Here is a 25,231-nt window from a genome sequence, read left to right as displayed (position 1 = left end):
GAGCAATAGCTCAACTTTTTCAAATTGAGGTTGTATACCTCAGTCCAAACACACCCCATATTTACTAGTATTTGATGCATTTGTGAGCTTCTGTTGTAAAACCTTGCTCTCCCGGGTGTCTCCCGGGCAGGCAGCTCCATCCAGCCCCAACATGACAGTCCTCCCAGCCAGCAGCCCTCACCACTGCTGGTCTCTCCGCAGACGCGGCACAGAGCAGAAACCGCCCTCCCACCACGCTGCACCACGCTCTTCCCACCCTTCACGGGCTCCTTCCAAGAGCTGCATCAGCCGTACGAAACAGTGACCACAGCAGCCTGAGAGGCAAGCGGGTCCTTCACGTTTAACACCTCGCACGCTAAGCACAGTGTCACTGTCCCTCACTGCGACTCACCGCAGCATCGCTGGGAAGAAGAGACACTAAACAAGACTGAAAAGAAAGACCTAGTTACAGAAAATAAAATGATCCAAGTCAGAAAGGAGCTACTGAACACCTGCCCTGCAGGCTCTGTTCTTGCTAACGCTTTGCTGCTGTTGCACTGCTACTCCAAACCTCTCCTTTTTAATCTTGAAGGGTCTATCGATATTCTGTAACAGGTCATGACTTCTAAGAGCAATTAAAAAACATTTACGCAAGCTAGAACAGACTCATTCGTTTGCAGCTGGAGGTAGCACACTGGGGGAATTTTTCCAGACAGRGTTTTAAAACCCTGCATGAACTTTTGAAAGTTCATAACAAACACAATTTTAAAATCCTCCTCCAGGCCAATATCAGATTCATTTACAATACTGATGATTAACACACAACCTAAGATACATTCACTGCATTTTCATTGCCCCTAAAGCAAACTCCTGATTTAATATTGGAAGATTTTCTATCCAACAGCCCCATTCATTATCTTCTCGTATGTTTTCATTTAATTAATTAATTTAATTAATATTTGAAATAGCCAGATCAGCTACACACTGGAAATCTCAGCCGAGTATTCCCTTAGCCCGTAGCTAGACCTCCCACACTATTAGCCCTAATGCATTTTGGTGATGCTCTCAAATCTTCATTCACGGGGCTAATTAAACATTACTGGGAATACTTTGTCACTTGAACATTTAAAAGGCTGCGATAAACACGGCATTCAGAGGTCATAAGCAAATGACCTACAWTCAGACTATCTTGACACAACTATAAAGGGTGAGGGGCAAGAAGGCAGAAAGTTGTTATGTTCAAGGTGTTTCGGTGTCTTTTAGCTCTACCATTCTGATGCCATAAAATAATACAAGTAGAAAGTGCCAGCTGAGACTTTTTATGGACCTAGGCTGTTTTAATACCTTCTATCATTTTTGTTGCTGTGGTAAAGTTTGACTTGACATAACAGAATCTGCATCTTGTTGCAAATTAAGATACTAAACCAACTCCACTCRAAACTGAAGGCATGTCCTGAAGAGAGGGAGAAAGTGCTCCAGGGATGCAGGTCCCAGTGCAGGCTCCTGTTCTGGCCAAGCCTTCCTGGCTACAAGGAGCACACTAGCTAAATGTACACCTTGCCTTGGGCCACGGTATCAGTCTGATGTTCCTGCCCTCTTCCCACAGAGAGATGAAGGCTCTTTTATGGCAACAGTTCCCCAAAATCCAGCTTTGGTTGCCTCTAGAARTTTTCCTTATGTTCATGAATGGTTTCTAGCAAGGATGCGCCCCACTCACTATCTTTGACTACATYTGATGGAACGATGTCCTTCCCATGTCACTGGAGCTATGGGCCTGCAGGGCATATCATTCTTTTCTTCTTATTTGCTTGGCTCTAAAAGGGAAAATTGCATTCTGTCATACCCTGCCTTCTCTAACCTTTTGCACAGAGYATTTCTATGCATACTACAGTGTCAGCACAGGGAAGACTCCATATCCGCTTACATCTTTAGACATTGCTGTAATACCAACATATCATAMAAATGAATTTGTATATGACAAATTTGCTCAGACAAGAGAGTTATGACCACAGGAACTGGAAATAGTTTACTAGTCATTTTTGTTAGGGTAGCACTTGGAAGCCTTGTCAAGGATCAGGCATAGCTGAGCTAGGTGCTTCTTCAGTAAAAATTAAAATCCATAAAGAACACCACCCAATTGCAAAGGTCACCTATCCAGTAAAAACAGAACCACACATTAATCAGGGCACTTATCAAGATGCAAAAAAATAAATATTCCAACGGAACCCATGAAGGATTTTGCAAACTTTCCTCTGATTTGTTTAAGTGGAGAGACAACACATATGAAGGCTCTGAAAATGTTGTATGTTGTTATTGTCAAATCTCATTATGCTTCATTGCAGTACCAACATCAATATGACAAGACGTAATGTGTCTAAGCCAATGCACTGACATCCATTAAAGAAATTACTCGATACAGAATGACACAACAAACATGCTACATTGAGAAGTTTTGATGATTTTTTTTTGCCTGTCCCACAACACACATTATGGGCTTAGAAAGAAAGGCTCTCTCATACATCTGATTAAAAAAAAATGATAGAAGTTATATGTGGAAAAGACTATCAGATAAGTATATCAAAGCATGCAAAAAAAAATCTTTAAAAGAGCCACTATTAAATATTACCCTAACTTTCTACAAAAAGAGATAAAATCTGTACTATTAATAAACCTGAGTCCCAACATAAGGAACTCTGTATATCATTTTCATTACAACTAAACGTAAATTCCAGAAGTTTGGACCAATATCCCTTCCTCTCCTTACATGTCCTAAGTGCGTGTGACCGGTCACACTGCGTCAGCCTTTCTCAGTCAGCATCAGCTGTGCTAAGTTTGGAGCACAGCAGAAAAGGGGGGGGCGAAGGGCAGAAACAAGTTTAACCTCCTCCACTGTTTCAGGCCTGCACATGAACCACTATTCATTTCAAAGGGGTCATTCACACTTTGTTTTAAATTGACCAAGAAAGCTTTGGTGAGGTTTAAGCAGATGTTCAGATGACAACCCGCAATGAAAAGTACCTTCAAGACACCACTTGCATTAGAAGAACTGAAACTGCTTTGCTGTTTGCTTCCAATAGATGTTGAACAGAGAAATGATGATCTCAACTATATATTTAGCTCAGCATCCCTGAGACAGCTTGTTGTATTTTTAGTGGAGCTTGATAAATGTTGCATTACACTTAAGCATGGATGATGAGGTAGGTACATGCAGTTTTTTGCGCTAGCATAGTAACAAAAGCATGCACCTACCCTTACTTGTGCAATTCTGTTTTCTTGAAACCTGGACTGAGTATCACTGGAAATCTTTACATCTCAAATTTACAGATGTAATTTAAAATCTTACTTCCTGTTATGGCTCCGTTTTGCAAACTAGTAACCTTGTCTCATAATCACTGCAATAGCTTTGCATAAAGCTTAAGTGGAATATCTGGGGGAGCTCTATTCATTTGCAACATGCCAAGCAAATTTTCACTTCCACATTAGTTAGCGCTACCCCCCCCCCCCCCCCCCCAAAAAAAAATGTGACTCCGTAGAAGTCTCACAGACATTCACACATGGACTTCCTATTTCTCATGCTTTTGTTTAGAAGAACTATAAGAATTAAGCCTTATGCAATGCTGGTGATGGCAGTGGCCCAAGACAATACAGTTTCCTGGCTAGCAGACAGTACAAGAACAATGTCTGGACTTTGTGAAAAAAAATGCTTTAACTGCAAACAGAAACCAGAAGGAAACTTTGTTTTGTAAATGCATTCTGCCCTCAAGCTTATTTTTATAAAAAGAATACACGTATTTATACACTCCCCCAACATATAAACATTCACAAACACATACATCCACTTAGTACAACATGTTTTCTAYGAACACACTGATCTGAAACACAGCAAACATTTCTGATCTGCAACAAGGAAGCAGTCAAAACATCTCATAAGGGCTTAAACTAGGAGGAGAGATAAGTAATGACGGCACTGAAAAAACAAGAGTAACTTGGAAAAACAGTATTTTGAAACTAGACTCAACAAATGAACCTGGCACATAAGGATTTCTCTGCTTTGGCACAGGGTTCTTCGTTAGAGATCATACAACTGTCTTGAGACATGCTACAGCCACCAGCCCAGCTCTGAGAGCGCAGAGATCTAYGGCACACCACCGTGATGTGGTCCACGGGGGTGCCTCTTACTTCYCCCTCCGCTCCTCACTTCTGTCCTGCTGCCTGGGGAGCAGACTCTGCAGTGCAAAATTACGTCAGGCTCCCCGAACAGATTCAGCAATAAAATCAGCTCTTCTTTCCCTGTCATACAATTTCTGTTCTTCAGATGTACTAAAGCAAAAGAGCATCAAAAACGTGAGTTTCCCAGCTTAGAAGGCAGTGAGGTTTCACCACTTCAAATCATACAGTGAACGTTACAAATGGAAACAGACGGCATGCATTATTTAACTACACCTAGAGAGCTGAACAGCGCATAGCAGTAGTTATAAGTAGCTAATCACTTTAAAGGACAATAGTTGCTTTTATTACTCTGTTCAACASAACTGCAACACAGAACCTCGAAGASAGGCTAAGGCGTATTTAATACAGAATGATGATCATCCTGGGAAACACAACAGCCTCCCACAAAAGCATCTGGCAAGGGAAGGAGGAAGCAAAAGAGAAGCCGAAGCTGACTGCACGTCAGCTACAGGCGCATGCCTCCACTTTGACCAAGTCTGAGGTTTCCCAAACCACCCTGTTTGTTATTCTTGGGAACATCAGAAACGAGGAATGAGTGGCAGAAGTTTCCAGGCAGCTAAAGATCTGTGCAAGACAGATGCAAGCAGCCACATACAAAGTGAAAAATCGTCCTCCAAACTCTCGTCTCCCGTCTCCGTCACCACGTGCCTTTCTCAGACCTCGGCAAACACATGTGCTGCTCTAATGAACAGAGCGAGCTGCTGCGCCGACCASCTCCAGCTTTGTCACTGCCCCCGCCACTTTGCTTGTCACTCCTTTTCGTGCCCTGCTTTTATCACACTGCATACCTGCAAGGCACCTTCACTCGCGAGCCCAGCAGGCCCTCCTTGTCCTAAATCTCCCCCAAAATTCTCAGAGATCATTTCTGCCTTCCTGGTGATCCAGACACCTCCATCCCTTTCCACAATGATTTTAACATGTAGTTTTCCATGTACCCCTTTAAATTTGGATTGGGTTCCCCAAAAGCATCCACAAAGCCATTTCATTTTCCCTTGATTCTCAAGTACGTACAMGCTGTTAGGTGAAAGGGAGGCTGAAACAGGTCACTACTGTAGCTTACTTGTATCTTTATGCAGGCGCTTTTCTACTTACATGTTCAACCTTCTGCGACAGAAATTATCTTTGTTTCCACTTTTAAAGGGCCAAATGTACTATATCTCTGAMCCACTGGCGCTATGAGCCACTGGAGTAATATAAAACATAACAAAAACACAGACAGGATGTGCTTGCATCTAAATTTCATAAAGCATGCCAGTGACAGACAATAATGTTAGCCTAAACTGGCCGTTTTGGCTGCACTATCCCTGTAGCTCACGCAGCTCATGCAGCCGTTGAATTCTCAGTCSTTGCACGTTAAGGAGGGACCACCTTGGCGCAGCAGCATGGAAGAGCAAGTACCAGTCGGTTTACATTATTTGGGTTTCTACATTAAACCTCTTACCAGGCAGCTAGAAACCAGCAAAAGCCAGTAGTTAGTTTTCAAGGTAATTACAGCATTCTCCGTGTCAGGAGAAATGGTAATTACTAGAAATGGTAATTACTAAGTTAATTGAGGCAGCTCTGCTGGAGCAGGAGAGCCACGCAGCACCTTTGAGGGAASGCATTCACTTCTCACTCACTGTCTTATTCTTGCTCCCTTTCCATGCCCAAATTATCTCCTTGGGTTTCAGTAACATCCATCAGCATTATTGCCATGGTCGGCAGCACACTCACGACACGACTCTCTTCCCAGCCGCTGTGGTTGTCAAACATACTTAATAGCCAAACGTCCAACTCCTAATAACAACCACCATTCAAAAGCTGGATTTCAAACTAGTGGGGACACGAATAAAATGCAGTTCTTCAGAGAAGGAACTTTTCAATGTCTTATGCCACACAAGACCAAAAAAGGGGGGAAGGAAGGGAGAATTCTTGTTCTTTTGCCCTTTTTTTGCTCTTCTCAGAAGTACRAAAAGCCTCTGAAAAGTTCTGTAAAGTTTACATTTGACCTGTTTGGTCAAATTCTGCTCTCCAAGACACACGTCAAACACACTAACATGAACCAGAGCTGCACAGAAATAGCTGAGGGTAGAGCAGCGCTCATAGAGAGGATTCAGCTTTTATATTAACTGAAAAAAAAGTAATCCCCAGATCTATGTGAAAGTCACAATAGGCCAGTAATCACCCAGTTAAGACAATTCAATTTAACATTCATGGAAACAAAGAATTCTGATTTCATGGTTTCATTCTATTCTTAACCCGAGATATCATTCCTAGATATGCTTCCCAGATATTATTGTATTATACAGTCTAAGATCAGATACAGACTGCAAATCCTGGAAACACCCAGGATCTAAAATAGCAAAATGAAGCTAGAGTTGCACTAAAGATATGATCTCTTCAGTCGTCTGGCTTTTATGGCCTACAAAAACAAATACAGGTAAAAACAGCTATAGAATTTTCACTGTAGAATACAAATCTTGAGATCTGCATAGATTGGGCCTCTATATTAAATCTATAGGTAAATTTGATTATTCAAATATTCAATTTGTAGATAAATATGGGATGTCTATGATAGGAATGCACCTACTCTGGCATCTTCATTTTTGACATTCTTTGAATTAATCTTTCTACATACAAGAGTGTCCAGGGTAAAATTCACTTGGTCTGTGTTCAGATGAAGATGTTATTTTTCATATAGGGAGCCACATATGGTTTTAAGACAATAAAAAAAGTTAACTAAGAACATTTCCAGTTCTCTGAAAGCAGCAACAATTCTTTATAGCAACCAAACTCAGGTTTCTGTAGTGGCAAGGATACTTCAAGAATAAAGGCTAAAACTGCCACTCAATATATCTTTGCTATACATTTAACCAGAGTAACCTACACCAAGTACTCCTCTCTAACTGCCATTGCACAGTGTGAAACATCATTTGAACTATTTTGCTCATAAGGTGCTTGAAATGTCCTGCACAGTGCCAAGGTTTCTGGGAGCAMGTTCCCTGCGCTGCAGGAAACTCTGCTGCTCTCCACGCTCTTTCTCAGCGAACTAAGGTCGACCTGGGGCACCCCTGGGAAACAGGGCACGGTCAGACTGCAGGATGCTAAGTGAAGCCTGGCTGCTTCCAGAACTGGAGAACTGTCACATTTTCAGCTGAGCAGTCTTAACCCAAATATTAGTTGATGAGATGGCAAGCTCAGGTTAACAGCATTAGCATATTAGATTTAATGGGATTTTTGCAAGGAGACTCAAGTTGTAGCTTGAGTGAAATTGCAACAAAGACCAGTCCTAAGATACCGGTAATTTAACTCCTGCAAGAATATACTCGCTCTCAGCTTTCAGTATTAGAATGTGTTTTATTTATCTGCTTTCACCAAATGACAAAGGAACTTTAAATTTTGCTAGGACAGAGTTGAGGAAGGAAAGTATAATTGAAAGGGAGTAATTACTGCAGAATCAGTATCAGAGCTAATTGCACTACTACAGTCTACAATGAAGCCAACTCCTGCCTCAAGAACTTGCAGGCAGAACAGATGGATTAAATATATCACTTTCATTGTACAGCTCTATTGTGTAACACCTAATCAAAGCAAACAGCACATGCGTTTATTTTCCATTGTTGCTTTGCAAATGGATAAAATTAGGGAAAAAAATCATTTAAAAACTATTGTAAAATCTTTGGGAAGCACAAACGAAGCAGGCTAGTAAAACTCCCTGGCCTATCACCACATCGAGGCATATGTTAGAACAGCTATACACCACTTAGTAAATACTATAATCAGGACTTGTATCTGAAGCAGGAGAAATGAAGAGCAAACAGGTACATCCTTCTCTCTGTAATATAAAGATTTTGTAATATATTCTGTAATATATATATCAGGGCCTGAGTGGAAAAGGCTTTTGGGAGTACTACAGCAGTTGCTATAAAGGATGATTTGAAGTTCCCTTACTGTCCTGGCATTGCCGACTTTTTTGTGTGTGTATGTGGATATACATATACATACACACACCTACATATCAATGCTAAATGTCAGGGATAAAGAATGAAAAAGGCCAAAAGACCTTATCTATGCAAAAGCTCTATGCCCTGCCCCACGACGAAGACAAACCAGTCGATTGACTCACTGGTTGACAGTTCCTAAAAGGATGAAAGCAGCATTGAAGAGGTAATCTTGTGCATCTCAGCAATTAGTGTGCACAAATATTAAGATGATTGGTTACCAAATGCTGATTACTTTGTTCCTGACTCCCCAGAGCGCCACATRCAGAAGGGAAACTCTTAATAATAAGGCAGTTTACAGAGGTGGGAGGTAAAGAGACAAAAAGTAGAGCCTGACGACTGGCACCGGTGAGAGGTTGGTCATGCACTCCCGATCAAGTGAACTGGTTGTGAGCTAGGATTTTGTTCCAGTTCAATTGCAGAAGTCACCAGATACTTCTCCAGGCTTTATACCCACCAGGGAGCATGTCTGCTACACTGTGGTTTGATATCACCCCTCACTTACCTTCCAAACACCGTATGCTTCTTGTCCAGATATGCGCAGGAGCGGAAGGTGATAAAGCTGGAAGGAAGAGAGACATAACATTTAGCATGTTATCTGCTCAAGGCTCAGCTGCGGCTGGCTAGGCTGAGAAACAGAGCAGCCCCTGCAAGGAAACAGGGTCTTCTCCCCTCCCAGCAGCTCTCAGCAATCTCTTGTTTTGTGGATTTCATCTTGGATTTCTGGAGTTTGGACTTCTCATATTTATACCTTACTAACATCCTTTAATAGTACTGCAAATACTATTCCTGCTCACTGCAGGGCAGTAAGACCTGGCTCCTGCTTGTGAAGTACATCTCGTGTACATGATTGGGAATTTGTATCCAGCAAATATAGTTATACAACTCAATAACCACCTGCCAGTATGAACTTCATTTTTCAGGATATTTACTTTCTGCATTTTGTTTCCATTAAATTGGCCTTCCCACAATCCTTTTTTCTCTGCATCCAGCAAATTTGAGCTTAAGTAACAAAAATGATAGATGAAAATTTAAAAGTGTTAGAGGCAGAAAAAAAAMTGAGAAACTTAAGACTTTTAATATATTCTGGTTTTATTTTTAAACCTACACACGAGAACTAAAATASCAAATCCAAAACAACCCTCACTACTAGAACTCTTCCCTAAAGCTTAACATTTCTTTGGAAGACTTGGACTGCAAGAGACAGAGGTTTCCATCACTGTGGTTTGCAGACCACGATGGTCTGTGTTGGCTGGACGGGCAGTGCTGGCTCTCCTCCCTGTCTCCATCTGTTACGCTACATTACAGACAGCTAAAAATATATAAACATTCCAGAAGCACTTTTCCATATAAGCAAGTGCCTCGGGAAGATATATGATTGCAAATAGCAGGGGCTGCAATCTGCCAGATAATCTATTAAGACATAGTTTGCCCTAGGAAAAGCTTTGAGACAGTGTGGAGAATACAAACTCCTACATAGGGCATACACTGTATCTTAGTCTTGTGCACGTGCACAGTGCACCAGTTTATTCCCAGATATTCAGTACTCAGATTATCAGGTGATCAATTAGCAATATTGTAATAAAAAAAAAAAAAAAAAAAAGAGAGAGAGAGAGAGAGAGTCAGAGCAGTCAAAATAAAATAAGGTCAATGGAATTAACCTAATTCCTGCTGATCCTGGGGGAGAAGTCTTGAGCATCCCTCCAGCTCTGGTTAGTGCCACCTGCACGTACTTGCATTGCACTAACTTTACACAATGAACCCACCTTGTTCTGCATTGCAGGGACTATCACCTACCCAGAGACTTCTTCACCCAGCTCCGAAGGTCACAACAGTCAGAGTTTTTAAATATCGCTAAGGAAATTTTATTAATACAGGTAGCTGGAATTTCTCAAGGATTTCACATATAAAAGAATTTCACATTCATTTAAAAATTCTCTCAGGAGGTAGGTGATCACATTTGTGATGGCAGATGATGCAACTGAATACAGCAYATCACTTCTGAACTGTCTCTGTAACTTCTGCTTCCTGGATCCTTTTTCTGAAGCCTCTACTCTCCCCTAACTTAGCACTGAGTACTTGCAATAAAATTCCAATCTAAAATAAGCTCCACAACAATTCAGTCCTGCACACTGCCCTACATGTGTTTAGCCTTAAGCACGTGAGTAAGTCTATTAAAGACCCTTAGACTAGCACTTGTGTTTAATTAAAGTTAATCACACCACTGCATAATTTCCAAGCTATAATAAACCTCAGCACCTTGGAAGACCAACCCAGAATCTCCTCCCTTGCTCCCCAGTCCCAACATGCAGCACTGTGTGCTACCCACCCAGACCCTCCCCAAGGCTACCAATAAAGGCAAACTTTTTTGTACTTCAGTAATTAAAGAGCAACCAATAAATGGTTCCAGTGACACAGAACACTTTAAAAAGACTGCAGGCAAATGTCTGCATTAACATTACACAAAGTAGATGATTACTACTAGAATATTTTAAAATTTCATTTGCTGTTCTTTCTGCTTCTTCATTTTTTCTCATTTGAGTCCTTATTCTGCTTTTGTACACAGAAAAATAAATAATTTTCAATCCCACATTCTGCACCGTCACTTAGATTCTACACTTTGAATACTCTAGAATTGTTCTTATTTATTTAAAAATGGGCAACTAAAAGAAGTAACATCAGTAGAGAATATATGTTTTATTTCATCAAGGTCTTCAAAAATTTCACTATATGGCTAAATTTAAACAGAGTGGGTAGGTATAATAATTTCAGAAGAATAACAGTAGGAAGACATTGTGAAAAAGAAAACACTACAAATTACAAAACCAGAAAAGATAAGTTAATGATGCTATGATAACACACAGGTCTTCTTGACATACTTCATGGTGCTCTTACAGTGGGAAAGAGCAGCTGCAGCTATGCAGATTTCAATATGCAGCACTTGACAGAACGTTTCACTTGACTGAACTTTAAAGAGTAGCTCATAAAATGTCATTTTTTTTCTTAATAGTATAAGACACAGTGTCTAGAGGGAAACGATAAAACACAGAAAGCAAGTGACTACTTACAATTGTGACTTGTTTGTATTAGGTCCTGAATTGGCCATACTGAGAACACCACGTCCTGTATGGGACAAGTTGGGTTTAAATTCATCTTTAAAAGGTTTTCCCCAGTAAGACTCTCCACCTTAAAAGAAAAAAAGATAGAATAAATGTTTGTTTTCATTAGTTTCCTACTACATTTTRTAACAGACACTGCTATTAAACTCAAAGTTTCTGGGGCTCCTGACTGCTATGTCTAACATATCCTCACCCCATTTCTATTGCTAAGCTAATAGGCGAGCATGCTCTTGAAATCAATGTTTGCAACTGGCAATACAATTCTGTGTCTCCACACTGCTAGTGAGTRCAGCAGATGGGACTTGTTAATAGCATTACATGCTGTGTGCTGGAAAACTGTCAAGGATTTAATTTTTTTATTGCTGGTCCATTGTACTTTTTTTSTTTCTGAGAGATAGACATATTAAATCTTTAAAGGTGGTTTCCTGACAAAACAAAGAGCAAAAAATTACCAGTTTAATTACACTCTGATATAGTATTGCTTCCAGAAATAAAATACTAGGGAGATGAAACTTGTTCACAGAATTAGCTAAGCACATGAACTATAAGTTCAGATGCTTAACTCTTAGCTAAACAACTATGAATGAGAATATCCATTCCTCCAAATTAAAAGCCAAAAATCAGGTATTTTGGACAAGAAGCTTGGATGATGTACACAGACAAATGCCCAAAAGGCTGATAAAACTTTGCATCAGCCTCAGACCTGGCCTTCCAAGATTGATTTCTTTTCTATAGCTAAGGCTAGAAAGAGGGTCAGTGAGACCTCTCTTCCTGGCTGTCATTTTTACATTATTTATGACAGATCTGACATTTTCGTTTTCACTTTCCTCCAGGATCATTCTTAATAAGAAAAAAAAGAATGCTAAGATGAGTCATAGTTTTACAGTCAACTCCATAATCTTGTTTGACAATCCATGAAGAATATTTAAACTTAGGATAGCATTAAAAATAAAACAAACAAAACTACCCAAACAGGCAACAAGACTGGTCCAGCTGCAGAACCAGCTTAGGAATTGTCCAGAGTAGCTATATTGCTTGCAAAGCAGGAGGTCAGTAAAGCATCTGCAGTGCTCAACAGCTACTTGCATACATAATACAGAAAAGCAATTTGATGATATGGCTGTACAGGCAAGAAGCAAATGAAACAGAAATAAAACAGGCTCGTATAAGAACTTATGTGGAAAATCACAAGTGTGTATCAGACGAGAAAAGGGTTTTAGATGATCCCATGAAAATGAAGAATCACAGGTAGACAGTTGCAAAYGCCAGTAGAACTCAATAAGCAAGAAATTTYAGAAGWAACTAACCCACTTAAAAATCAAATTAATCATGTTCAAAAGACTTATTGATGAGTGGAACGTTGCCTGCTCTTCAGTCTGATGAAAAGCAGCAAAAGGGGACAAACCCTACAGGGATTTTCTGTAATCTGGAGTAGAGATGGAGTAATTACATCAGCAATCYTTGGCTACTGAATACTTTAAGATCAAATAAATTACGTCAGCTTGATTCTGTATGACAGCCTCTTCCAATGCTATATTCTGGGTGAAAGGGGCATGGTACAGCCGCAGTTAACTCTGCTATGCCAAAGATGGATCCAAAAAACAGCTCTTCTAGACAAATCCAAAGAGTTCAACCTATTAGAAAATATCTTGGCAGAAGCTAATAATTTTCTTTGCTAATGAATCTCCTTGCACGTTCCTATTTGCTAAAAGGGGTTTCCTGCGTAGCGCCTGCTTTGCTGCAGAAAAGCAGTGCTCTTGTAGGCCGACAACCACGTCATGCTGTTCTGAGCCACTGTGAYCTGGCCTAGCCTGGCAGCAATGAGGACTGCCTGCCTCCAGCACCACGACGCTCCCGTGCCGCCCCTGCTTCTCTCTGCCGACAGAGAGCGGCCCTGCAGCGCGGGACTCTACTGCAGCTGGATCTGTGGGCACCCGAGTAATAAACTTCATTCCAATTTCCCTAAGAAAAATAGATAWTTTCACTTCAAAGGAGCTCTTTGAAGGAACTTCTAATTATTTGTAAGGCAGATGCATTTGCTATGAATCCTAAACCAGAGGAGTAATTGCTGTCTAGATGTTTTCAGATACTATGCACACAAAAACACATCCAACTGAGACGCTGCACAGCCGCAAGCGGCCAAATCCTTGAGCCTGTTACACCCTTCATATGCTCTCAGCAGATGTTGGARTTACAGCACTGTCAAGCTGCTGTAAGAGGGTGAAATCAACCCCAAAACCTCAGCTGGTCAGAAAAACAATCCAAGGGAAAGCAAAAAATTGTGAAAGACAGAGAGAGACCCTTCTTCTGGCGCAAGCAACCAGACTCAAGAGCTCACGGACAGGAGCAATGAGCTATGGTCTTCAGGTTTTGGAATATTTGTTTTCTTGCAATTTTGTTTCAGATCATACACTGAGGGTCAGAATTAATCYGATATGTATAACGGCTCACTTCGGTCCATTCCAGCTCTCTGGAAATAAGAACAATTATTTTAGTAGATAGTTAGAGCATTAGATCTGGGCGCTCGCTCCCTCTGTCTGCCATACAGCTGTTTCCAAGGCTAATTCTGTCTGCCCAAGTGCTGCAGGCAAGAACAGAGCGTGGTYGGCACAGCGTTCGCCGCAAAGGCCAGACGTCCTCGAAAGGACAGAGCCGCCGGGCCGGGGAGGCCTGGCAGCGCTGCCTGGCAAGGGGACACAGTGAGACCACAGCAAAGGAATGATTCGGGGTTTTGTTATTTTTGTCGTTTTAAAGGGCGGGGGGGAGGAGAAGAAAGTATTCTCCCTAAATTAAAAATAGCAGGAATGGACTGTTTGACAAACTCCTGCTAACCTCTGGAATCGTTCCAACCTTCAAGTATCTGCCTGAAGCAGGACCAGACGCAGCAAGCTAAAAGATGGCAAGTTAAATGTATGTATTTTTTTTTTAATTACTGAAACCCAGAATGACTCTCTCTGAAGATTAAGCACAGATCCCCTGCTAGTACATTGGCGTGACAGYGCAACGCCTAGTGCTTGGGCAGTGGGGAAGTTCAGATTTCCACATTTTGCTCTCTCTAGTAGAGTCCAGTATAAACTTGGGAAATTAACTTGCACACCCCAAACCTACTGATGGCAATTACAAGGCACTCTGGAGGATTGAGCAAGTTTTACTGCATTTATGCTCAAACCTGATGGGAGGTGTGCATGTGCCATCAACCTTGATTTCCGCATGCAGAATGGAGGCATACAGACAAGGGAGGAGAAASAGGAGGAGGAATAGCTGCACTGTTTACTTTAGCTCTCTAATTTTACACTCTCTGTATATCACACAAAGAAAGGAAGCTCCTCACAGTCCCTAAATTTTCCTCTGGAAGAGCACACGTCACGACTCGCTGCATACGGAGCCAAGATGATGCAAAAACCTCACCCCCAAGCCGACTTACCCAGCCTGCAAGCAAAGCTCATGGAAAACAAGAGCTGACTCCAGGTCTTAAGTTCACGGCTGGCACTGCGGCCTGTCACTTCACCTTCCTCTCAATTTACTCCCAGATAAGGTTATCTTCTGTCACAGTGGAACCTAATGGACTTGCAATGCTTTTGAGATCCTTTTTAGAAAAAGTACTGTAAAAAAAAAAAAAAAAAATCTTGGGGGATATCCTGTGCCAAAGTGGCACAATSAAAGGCACAGTCCCTTGGCAGCAGGCAGGGCTCCACGTGGGTACTACCACTTGGCTGGACTGGTGCTGGGAGTGCAAAAGGGAGCTCACATTCTTACAACCCTGCACACACAGACCTCTCATTTGCACAAAGCTGAAAACGTATTTTGGATCGGTTACTGCAATAACCTGGCCTTCTAAAAGCCTCCTAGACCTGGAGGGATTTCTTTGCAAAATTCCGCAAAATAAAAATCACTTACCTACTTAGATACTTAAAATTCAAAGTTGAAGGCAGCTGAGAGCCACTTCCTCACATTTTCAATAAAAGCACAATGAAAAAGATTCTCTTATATGAGGAGACATTTACCTAATTCTAACCCAGAATTAGAGGTGAAATCAAACAGACCACACATCACACAAATATTAAAACTGCATTTATCATTTCTGTGCAGGATGGCCATATATATCTAGACTATATCTGCATCTTGTGCTGATAGCAAAAAGGTAGATAGATCTAAATTGACATCTAGAGCAATCACATGCTAGCAACTACAATGAAAAAAAGYTACATTTTCAGATTGTCTTGCAAACTGAAACAGCTTATTCTCCGGTAGTCTAAATTTTTTCTAAAACTATTATTTTTTCAGAAAGTATTTTTTTTTTGTTTTAAATCTCAGACAGTTTAACAATTTTTTTTCCAAGGAGCTGAGAGATGCACCTCAGGCTTCAGAAATGTAATATTCCAAAACCCAGGTGTGGGCTGGGAATCATCACTCATGACAGTTGTGAATTTAAAAAAATCCTTCCTTTTTTTGGCATAAAAATTGCTAAGGCAGTGGTAAGGAAGTAGGAGGGCTCTGATTCATAAAAATGACGGCTTACTTTCTGCAATTTTCTTCTTGTCAGTTGGAACAACGAAGTGCATAATAACATCTGACACTTCTACAGAGCTTTCCAAGTCAAATTCTTGAATCACTTTGCAAATATGAAAGCCTTAGCTCAGCCGGTGAAGAGACGTAAGTACCTCTCTCCTTTCAGATAAGRGGATAGAGCACTTTAACCCGATGATTAAAGAACATTAATTTTGTACATGTCACCCCGCACAGCAGAGGCTGGGTTTTCAGCGGGGCGGCAGTTTAAAAGGAGTACACCACTAGATGAAAAGGCCTTRCCCTTCTCCCTCTGCTAAGCTCCAGCCAACACAAGAACAGCGGCCCTGAAACTGGGCACATTTTAGGCACCTTTCTTGCTACAGAAACACATTGCAGAACCAACCAAGTCTGTCCGCAGTCCCTTTGCTACYGAGAGTTCAGAGGAGAGAAGAAAGTGCTTTCCTTTGCTAGTTGCCAACCAAAACACAATTCCCATCTACTGGTGGTAGTGTGCCTTGGACTTCTGCAGCTATTATACCACCACCTTTGTGCCCGCTGGGATTCACAAAGGGACAGAGGCGCACACGGGCCAATTCATAAAAGCTTCCAATAGGTTGCAGGTGAGAGTACCTGAAATATTCCCGCACTGCTTTAAAAATGTCATGTCCTATGAATAGTTCTCCTTCTTTTGTACAGAGGGTTTATGATATTAAACCTATTTTTCCTCCATGCAAATTTTCTTCTATTGTCTGGAACACTGAAAATGCAGAGCGGACGTTCCTTTTGCACTAGCATGAGCTAGACAGAATTACTCACAATATTCAACCACTGAGTTGTTATGAACAGCAGGAAAAAAATACATCATAAATGTAAAATTTATTTTCAAATAATTAATCATTACAAAGAATGACCATGACTCAGCTGATTGCTCTGAATACTGCCTCTATGGGTGGTTATTTTGTTAAAGAAAAGAAATAAGCTCCAGCAGCACAATAAAATCTCTCCCAATGTTCTTCTGAAATATTAAGTTCAAGGCTGTAGAAAATTAGTTTGGGTCTCTAAATAAGTATCAGCCTGGTATTGTATACCTAAGTGCTCTGGCAATGCAGGTCTGCCAGTTATGTTAAGCTACTGAGAACTTTACTCGTCGGTCTTTTCCTAGTGTGGTATCTTAACTTCAGGATGCCATAACGCTAACTTCTACCCTCCTCCCATCCCAAGGTCAACTCTTGAGTGCCAGAAATCACTGGCTTTCACATGCTTTACTAGGCTACAGTTCCACTAATGACAGTCAGACAGAGACTCAGCGGGGACACAACTGCATAACCAGCTTGGCATTTTACATTTGTGACATGAGTCCAGAACAAAAGCACATTTATCCCTGCAAGCTGAGCACATAGTTGCAGTCTATATATGTATGACATGTAACCTTCAGTCATGTTGCATTGAACGTGCCCAAACCCGCCCAGAAGCCGAGCAGCCCTGAGCTTATCTAGTAATGGAGTGGGTGATCATCGAAGCATTTGGGTGGTGCAACCATAAACCTGACACCTGCTGCTGAACAGGGGATGAATGTCAGATGACACAAACCAAATGGTGGGAAGATTTCTGAACAAGTCTATTCTGGCTCCTGAGTTGATGAACAGGGATAAGTAAATAGATATAACAAAATAAAAATATACACAGGCTTAATGTGCCATCCACATATCAGTTTGGAGAAGGCACTTAAAGCCCCTCCAAACCTCAAAGCCAGTGAATTTCAGTTAAAGCGGAAGGTCCTTTGAGGAAAGGGAAACAAAAGAGATTTCTTCTATCTTAAGTTTTCCTATAAAAGGTGAATACAAACAATTCTGGCCATTTAAAATATACAAATTTACAGAGTAACCTCCAACTAGTCTTTCCTACTACCAATGGAAATATCTGGAAAGGCGGCAGGGAAAAAGTCCCATCCTATTCATATAATTCTCAAATATTACAGAAGTCAAATTATTTACTCCCCAAAATAAGCCTTTAAAGACCATTAAACCTCTATGGTCTTTTCCACTTTAGACAATGCAACCGTTTTCCTGGAAACCGTGAGTAAAAGATGTATCAAAACTCCTTCCAGCTACCAGAAGACATCCAAAAGTGAATTCATACCACAAATAACATGCAAGACCTGTGTGAAAGAAGTATAAAATACTGAAATCTAGCGCTTTACTCTAAAGCTTGCACTAATTCTGATGACCACGCTAACAATATACAAACTACTTTCAGCCATTCCCTAGAAATGGGTCCAAAGCTTTACAGTCCTGGAGGCTGGAGGAGCATCCCTTCCACTGGTGCCTGGCAGTATTTTTCCTCGAGCCACACTGCCGCGGAGAGAGCAGGGAGCCAGACAGGCCTCGGGTTTCACCACCGTTTTGATAGCACATGCTCAGGGGATACGTAAATAATCTACCCACATAATTGAGATCTCCATGTTCAACTTAGTATCAATAGATATTTTGACAATTTGCTTTTAGAAATCTCTCTGACTATCTAAAACCATTTATGACTCTACCTAAGGCTTAGTTCATATCACTGGTGAACTGTGAAGGTCCACAATGCACATACGTAATATGGGAAATATTTCAGTTTATTTAATCAGAATCGGCAGAACAATTCCAGAATGCTCTTGAACGTCACTTGCAACCAACTAGTGGTTCCACTGCTAAATCCACGATGAACACGTCCTTTCTTGTGCAGTAGACATGCTTGAACATAAACAGACTTAAATATTCACATTATTTAAGCCACCCAACCCTAAACAATTCATTAATTTGTACAGGGGAACAGAGAGTTTCAGGGAACAGCATTCACTCCCCCTTTCTTCTGCCAGTTTTATAGTTTATTAAGACAGGTTTCCTACTGATCTAAAGCTACTGTGTGCCTGACATCTCAAATTAAAGGACAAGACAGAAAACATTTTAGTTGTCTTTATGCCTAAAATTAAACCACCCTTTTTTGAGCTTGAAATCTTTCAACATTCATAAAGTTATCAGACAACAGCCTGTCACTGTCTCCTCCTAAAATCTAAGTCTGTTTTCCTTCCTACATATCCAGGACAAAGCAATTGCAGAAACCACATGTTTAGTTTCCCTCTATAACATGAAAAGAGCTTCCCCTGGAATGTTGAAATATGACTTCAGAAGCATTTCCAATTCTTCCATCCACGACACTATCCATCTTCAGTCATTCCCTCCCTCCAACATACTCCTCTAATATTAAAAACTGCATCTGTCTTCCAAATTTCCTTGACAATACTGTGACCACATGAATTGTGGCTCAAGATTGCACCCATTAATTTTTCCACCTGTTGTTAAATGAGAGGTAGGAATGTTTCTGAGTCTCCATCCCAATGCTCCTTTTCAGCACAAGATAAAACATTCGGCAAAGTTGATCAGAAAGTTTCAAAACTTACATTTTGAAAGGCTATACTTGCACTTTACTGTCGGGAAAGGGTTTAAAGAGTTGTAGTTATTTGCTCATTAACTGTTAATCAGAGATGCTTTGTAAAACCAAACACCACAACTGAAGACAATGCAATCAGATAAGAGCACAAAATACCAGCTAAATCAGGCAGGCAAACACATTAGTTTGTGAAGTAGTGCCAACCTCACACTCAAGTGTGCAAAATCTATCATATAACTGGGAACAAAACCTGACAGTCTATTTGCATTTTGTCAACTAAGCTGCTTCATTTAAATAAATATTAAATACACAGAAGAAATCTAGTAGCTCAACAGGTTGTGCAGTTGCATTTTATTTAGTATTCTGATTAAGTAAGGATATTTAAAATTCAGCCCTGTTCCAAACCCCAAACCCATTCAGCTGCAAAGATGATGGCTCTATCACCTGGACTCTGCCATAACCACAAACAGTCTAAAAATCTGCAACACCTGTCATACCTATTTGAGCGTAAACTGACCAGTTCATTAGAACTTCAATAGCCTCTACAGATGTTTGAGTGACACCTAGTCTGCAGTATATGCATACTTAACTAAGATGACAAAGAGGAAAATGAGATGGAAAAAATCTAGACATCATTAGACTTCTTCTTTTAAAATAACAGAATACGCATAAATACTTTTCTTCTATGCATTTTACTTCCTACTTGCTTTGGCCCTGAAGCTAGGTCTTGACCTTCAACGTAGTTGCGCTGCTGGTCAGTGATAGGTCTTTCCTCTGCAACTATTAATCGTGTTGTCTTTTAATAGTTTTACCATTTGCACAAATAGAGACAAGAATGACACCAACGAGTTCATTTTCATTCCCTAGCAAGGTCTGAACTTCAGCCTACAAGGGTGAGAGGTTTCTGAGTCAACCCATTAAGTATCTCTAGTCTCCTGACACCTCTTTAATTTCTTATTTTAAAAGACGTTCCTAATTATGTCTTTGGGATTTGAATCAGTACTTTCCTTCTAAAAAACATTTACTTTGACAGTCCAAGCAGATAGAGTAACATCTCTTGTCAATGGGCAAAACAGAAATTTTAACCAGCTTCACTCAACAGTCGCATACTTCAGCAACTGCATTCAGCGCATACATTGCATGCACTAACGTATGCAGTAGAAAAAAAGATATTGGGCAGCTCACAGTGATATTACTTAAAATAAAGAACGTTTAAGTATTTAGCAATTACAACGGCATCTGTTTTGGATGACCTGCAAGCACACACACAAGAATACAGTGCTTTTGCATATGTGATGCATGATGAATCAGAACAAAAATGCATGGGCCGTCACAGGATGGTGGACATGGGAGCAGGCAATGCCCTGAGCACCCTTCAGGGCACACAAGGAGTAGCTGTTATGTCTCTCAACCTTTTCTAGTACCAGTGTAATACAGATCACTAAGATAGAACAAGCAGAAGAAATTAGTGGCACTGATCTCTAAAAGTTAGAAAAAGAGAAGCTTAGGACTTTCAAGGCAGCCAGCTGGAAGAAGAGATGGTATCTAGCCATCCACTAATTCAGGGGCAGGTCTCTAATTTTCAGATTTAATGTTCAAAATCAGCTTTGCATGACTCTTCCTTCCTTTGTTCTTCACCCTGGAAAAGGCTGTCTATAAAATCATTATAATTTTTATTTACTTATTTTCTAGGATGAAAAGCAAGCAAAGTTCCAACAAGAATTGTACACTGAAGACTGCCCAAGTTTTAGACTAAGAATATAAGGGATGGAATTTTAAGCATAGTTCAAAATGCCATAAAAGTATAGTTACAAAACTGGACCTCTGCTTTAAAGCAGAAATGCTTAATAAAGACTACAGGTCATCAGTAAATTTTATTCTACAAGGTGGCTTGAAAGAAAAGTAACAACACAGTGCATGAAACAAAAACAGCTTGCTTAATTTAAATACAATCTTACCTGTTCCTGTTCCAGTTGGATCACCTCCTTGGATCTGCAGAATTAAAATAAAAATCATTACCTTACATATATCTGTATGAAAGGTATTAAATATAAGCCATAAAAATCAATTCTGCTCAATTTTCTTCCTTCTGTATTTTGTCATGTTGACAAGTTAGCAACAAGGAAACCATTACTACTCATTTGGACCTTCTTTTATCAATTGGCTGTCATCTCCTACATGACTCACCCAAGAGCAGAATGACAATTTCATGAAAATAATAGGTCTCTTGTGGGTAAACGGGGAATATAAACAGTCTCAAATGGGTTAACCAGATCATCCTTTCTGTTACATGCTGGGTCCTAGCTTGCTTGATGATGCATTGGTTTTGAAGCCTGAAAAGGGTTTATATTTTGCCACCAATCCTCCAGATAACGGGAAAGTAGGAAATAGGATATGAAATATTTTCTGTATTTGAGTTTATATTTCTCAGCATCATCCTTATTACCTGCACTAGCAAAAATTCCTATGTGGAAGTGATCTTTCAGCAACAAAAATCAATCATTGTATATGTATGCAGGACCTACAGAAACAATACTGTAATATTATTAGAAGGAGCATGACACGACCAGCTTTACAGAAGTAGCACACAAGCACAATTTTAATTGTGAGTTTAACTACCAACTGAGATGCACAGTGCTGTCAAAAGAAGAAAGCTTTTTTTAGGATGACAGGATGGAATGTAACATTCAATGATGTCCCCTGAAAGACATGCACTGCCTCCAGGATCAAGTTGTTAATTCTTTTGAAAAGAAGTTACAGAACAGCCACAACATCCCAAGCTGCCGGAACAGTACCTATGTAAACAAAGGTTATCTTTCCAGGCCTTCTAATAGGCTGCAATAGCAATAAGATGCATCAAGAACTCATCTCCTAATAACATCTGACATTTGTTTATACAAAGCTAAAAATGCATTAGAAAAGCCATTTAATAGGTATGCTGAGTAACCAAATTTAAATTTCAGTTCCAAGAATTAAATCTCCCAGTATAAAACATGTTTCTTCAGACTATCAAAATGAGTTAGTAAATGCAGCTCCTCTAGAAAGGCTCTAAACTGTTGCTGAAGGATTAAAGCTTGATGTCTTCAAAAAAGCTTGGTATCTTTATAAAAACTGATGTGTGCTCACAAAATCTGATTAGACAAAGTCTAATGACTTAAGTTCACATAGCATTGAGCACTCCATCCAAATTCAGCCAGTTGTGCATGGTGCTTATGGTATAACTACTCTCACACTCAAAGTTGAACCGATGCTTAAAATGACCAGTAAGTCTGAATCCAAACTGTTCACCGCTGTAGAATGGGCTTTGCTCATATGAGAGCATCTTTTGCTTCTTTCTACCAGCTGTGCTTAAAACTGTACATAAACCAGTGGGTTAAAGCTGTGTAAGGACCACAGCTACATATTGAAAGTTTAGGTCTTTGACTACCAAAGTCAGCTTCCAGGTTCACTACATGCTTTTTAACCCCTTCACAAACAAAGCCTGGGCATTTAGTCCTGGATCACTTTCAGGAAAGGATGATCTGACAGTATCCAACTACCACAACCTGAAACAGAAATTCGGCTGTTTTCTAAAACCAGATTTCATCTGAATGCTCACAGTATCACTTATCCAAATTAGCATTCCTCCTTCTCTCTCTTTCTGTTCATTAGCCACCTACACACAGCTTTGGGGAGATAACAAGAATCTTGCTAAAGCAACTACTCCCAAAAGCTTAGTCTGAATGCCAGCGAAAGCACTGCTAAATGCAGTGATGCTCCAAGGGCTAGTAGTAGTCAGAGACAGTTGTTAGTAAGCCCTGTAAAGCACAAAGTTAGTAAGTAAGGACAATTCTGCTTCTGTAGGTATATTTTTACTATATATCTACTGCAAACTTTCATGCATGGAAGGAACGCTTAATTAACCTATATAAATATGTCGAGGACTTCAATTATTGCTCATTACACAGGATTTGTTAATTACTTACCACAAAATTACGAATGGATCTGTGAAAAATTGTCCCATCATAATAGTTTTTCTTGCACAGTTTGATAAAGTTTTCACATGTTCGTGGTGTCTGAAAAAGAAACAAATTTTACGTAAGCAATACCTTTAGACAACCAAACTGGTCATTAAATCACTTACAAGAATCATTTTTCATGTGTGCATCTTATATAGAAACAATCATGTATGACCTCTGAAGAAGAGTACGTCTTCATCTACAAAAAAAAATTAAAGTATACTGGAGAGATGCACACTGTGTTAAATAAATCAAACCTAGACCGCCCAGTTAGCGCAAAGTAGTACTGAACTGTTTCTGAAAAATGTGATTTTTGCAAGAACTCCCAAATAGATATAATGATCACGAAAGTCAAAAAGCTCAGAAACTTTCAAGTAACAGTCCCAGTAGTGCATCTTAATCCTGTTCCAAAAGAGGACTTCTAGCACCCCAAAAAAGTTATTTCCCAGAGTAAGAAAGAACCTGACTTCTTTGCTCAGCTAGTCCAAAGTGAAGACATTGAAGCCAAGTAGGAAAGAAGCATTTGGTCTTCTTCAGCACTTGGAACTAAAAATGAGACTGACCCACAAGTCCCCATTTTGAAAGTTGGTTCATTCGGTGGGGGGGGGAGATGGAAAGACAACTTGTTTTCAAAAATCTTAAAAAAAAAAAAAMAGAGACTCATTATACTGCCCATTTCTCTCTTGCTTTTACAGTGTTTAAATTAAACCCATTTATTTGAAATGAGCCACAGCATTCAAACATTAGCTCTCAAAACCTTTGCTGTCTATCTCAATCATCCTGTACAGATTCTCCTTTCTGCAACACTTAAATATCTTTGTATATACAAATGCAAGTACAAAACACATGTACAGAAACAGCATGGTTTCTATATTTGGGCATGTTTTATATCCCCACTGTGGATTGTGTGCATAAATATGATCCAATCTTGCAAATGAATTCATCTAACTAATCCGAGTTGTTACAGGCCTTAACAATGTCCTTATTGTGGTACGTGCCTGCAAATAAAGCCTCAGCATGAGTCGCAGGGTCTGTGAATTAACACACACAGGACTTTGAGCCTCCTTCTCAAAGATCCTGATTCATTCTGCACCGACATGACTTCATGCTTGGTCTGTACCACTAGTCTGAAATCTGCAGAAAGACACAACGCGCCTGAGCGATTCAACCTGCAGTGGCTCAGAATCACTAAAATAAAGCCCATGGATCTATTTTAAAAATAAAGCAAGTCCAGTTACGATCATTTGAGGATGAAAGAATCTCCACCCTTTTAAAAGTATATCCATTCAAGTATTCATCCTCAACAATCCAAAACTTCAAATTTATGCTGTATGTCCTTATCAGAAACACACTATTTACACTGAAATTTCCCTTAATTATCCAAATGCTCCGTATCATTGCTGCACTGGAAATAATTCCTTTGGTTCTCTCTTAAATCACTTCACACAGATACAGGACAAAGTTATCAGCTACCATTACGAGAAAAATAAACTAGTTCTAATGCAGTCTTACACTAAATCTAATCTCAGATTTGCTATGTAATTTATTACTGGGTAAAAATGGTAATGGTGATTGGTACAGTGATGCTTAGGAATGTACTTTTGTAACGTCCCTAAGGCAACTTGTAAGTAAACATATGCCACAAAAATTACTTAAAGCAATAGAAGGTTTTTCCAATGGTTTCAGTGCTTACAGCAGAATTGAAAATTCTTCTTTGAACTGTGTATAAATATATATATATATATGCTTGAAAATGATCTTTTATATATTAAATAACACTTCAAGTAAAATTGAAGCTCTGAAAAATAATTTGTGGAGAGTATGCTTCCCTTATAAGACAATATCATAAGTCTTGATCCTAATGTAGTACTATTAATTACCACTCATGAAAAATGTCAGTAAGGATAAAAGTAAGTTTAAAAAATTTCTTTATGAACCAGAAATGGAATTGGCAGCTTTTTGCCTAAGGCTCTTTATCTCATGA

At 39.9% G+C, this 25,231-nt stretch overlaps 1 protein-coding gene across 1 annotated transcript in view; it reads right to left on the bottom strand.

Moving 5' to 3' along the window:
• Positions 1–25,231, bottom strand: part of PPIL2 (peptidylprolyl isomerase like 2) — a 77,090-nt gene that overhangs the window by 5,902 nt on the left and 45,957 nt on the right. Inside the window, exons 14-17 of the mRNA XM_085302754.1 lie at positions 23,215–23,304; positions 21,208–21,241; positions 11,258–11,375; positions 8,695–8,751 (exon numbers count right to left, since the gene is read on the bottom strand). Coding sequence (XP_085158880.1) covers positions 8,695–8,751; positions 11,258–11,375; positions 21,208–21,241; positions 23,215–23,304 — 299 coding nt within the window. The remainder of the gene's footprint in view (positions 1–8,694; positions 8,752–11,257; positions 11,376–21,207; positions 21,242–23,214; positions 23,305–25,231) is intronic.

The sequence above is a fragment of the Rhea americana genome, unplaced genomic scaffold, assembly GCF_003343005.1.
Source record: "Rhea americana isolate MKP2758 unplaced genomic scaffold, rheAme1 scaffold_191, whole genome shotgun sequence".
NCBI classification, from domain to species: Eukaryota; Metazoa; Chordata; class Aves; order Rheiformes; family Rheidae; genus Rhea; species Rhea americana.
Note: the sequence above shows the minus strand (reverse complement) of the source record. Positions and strands in the feature narration are given on the sequence as shown.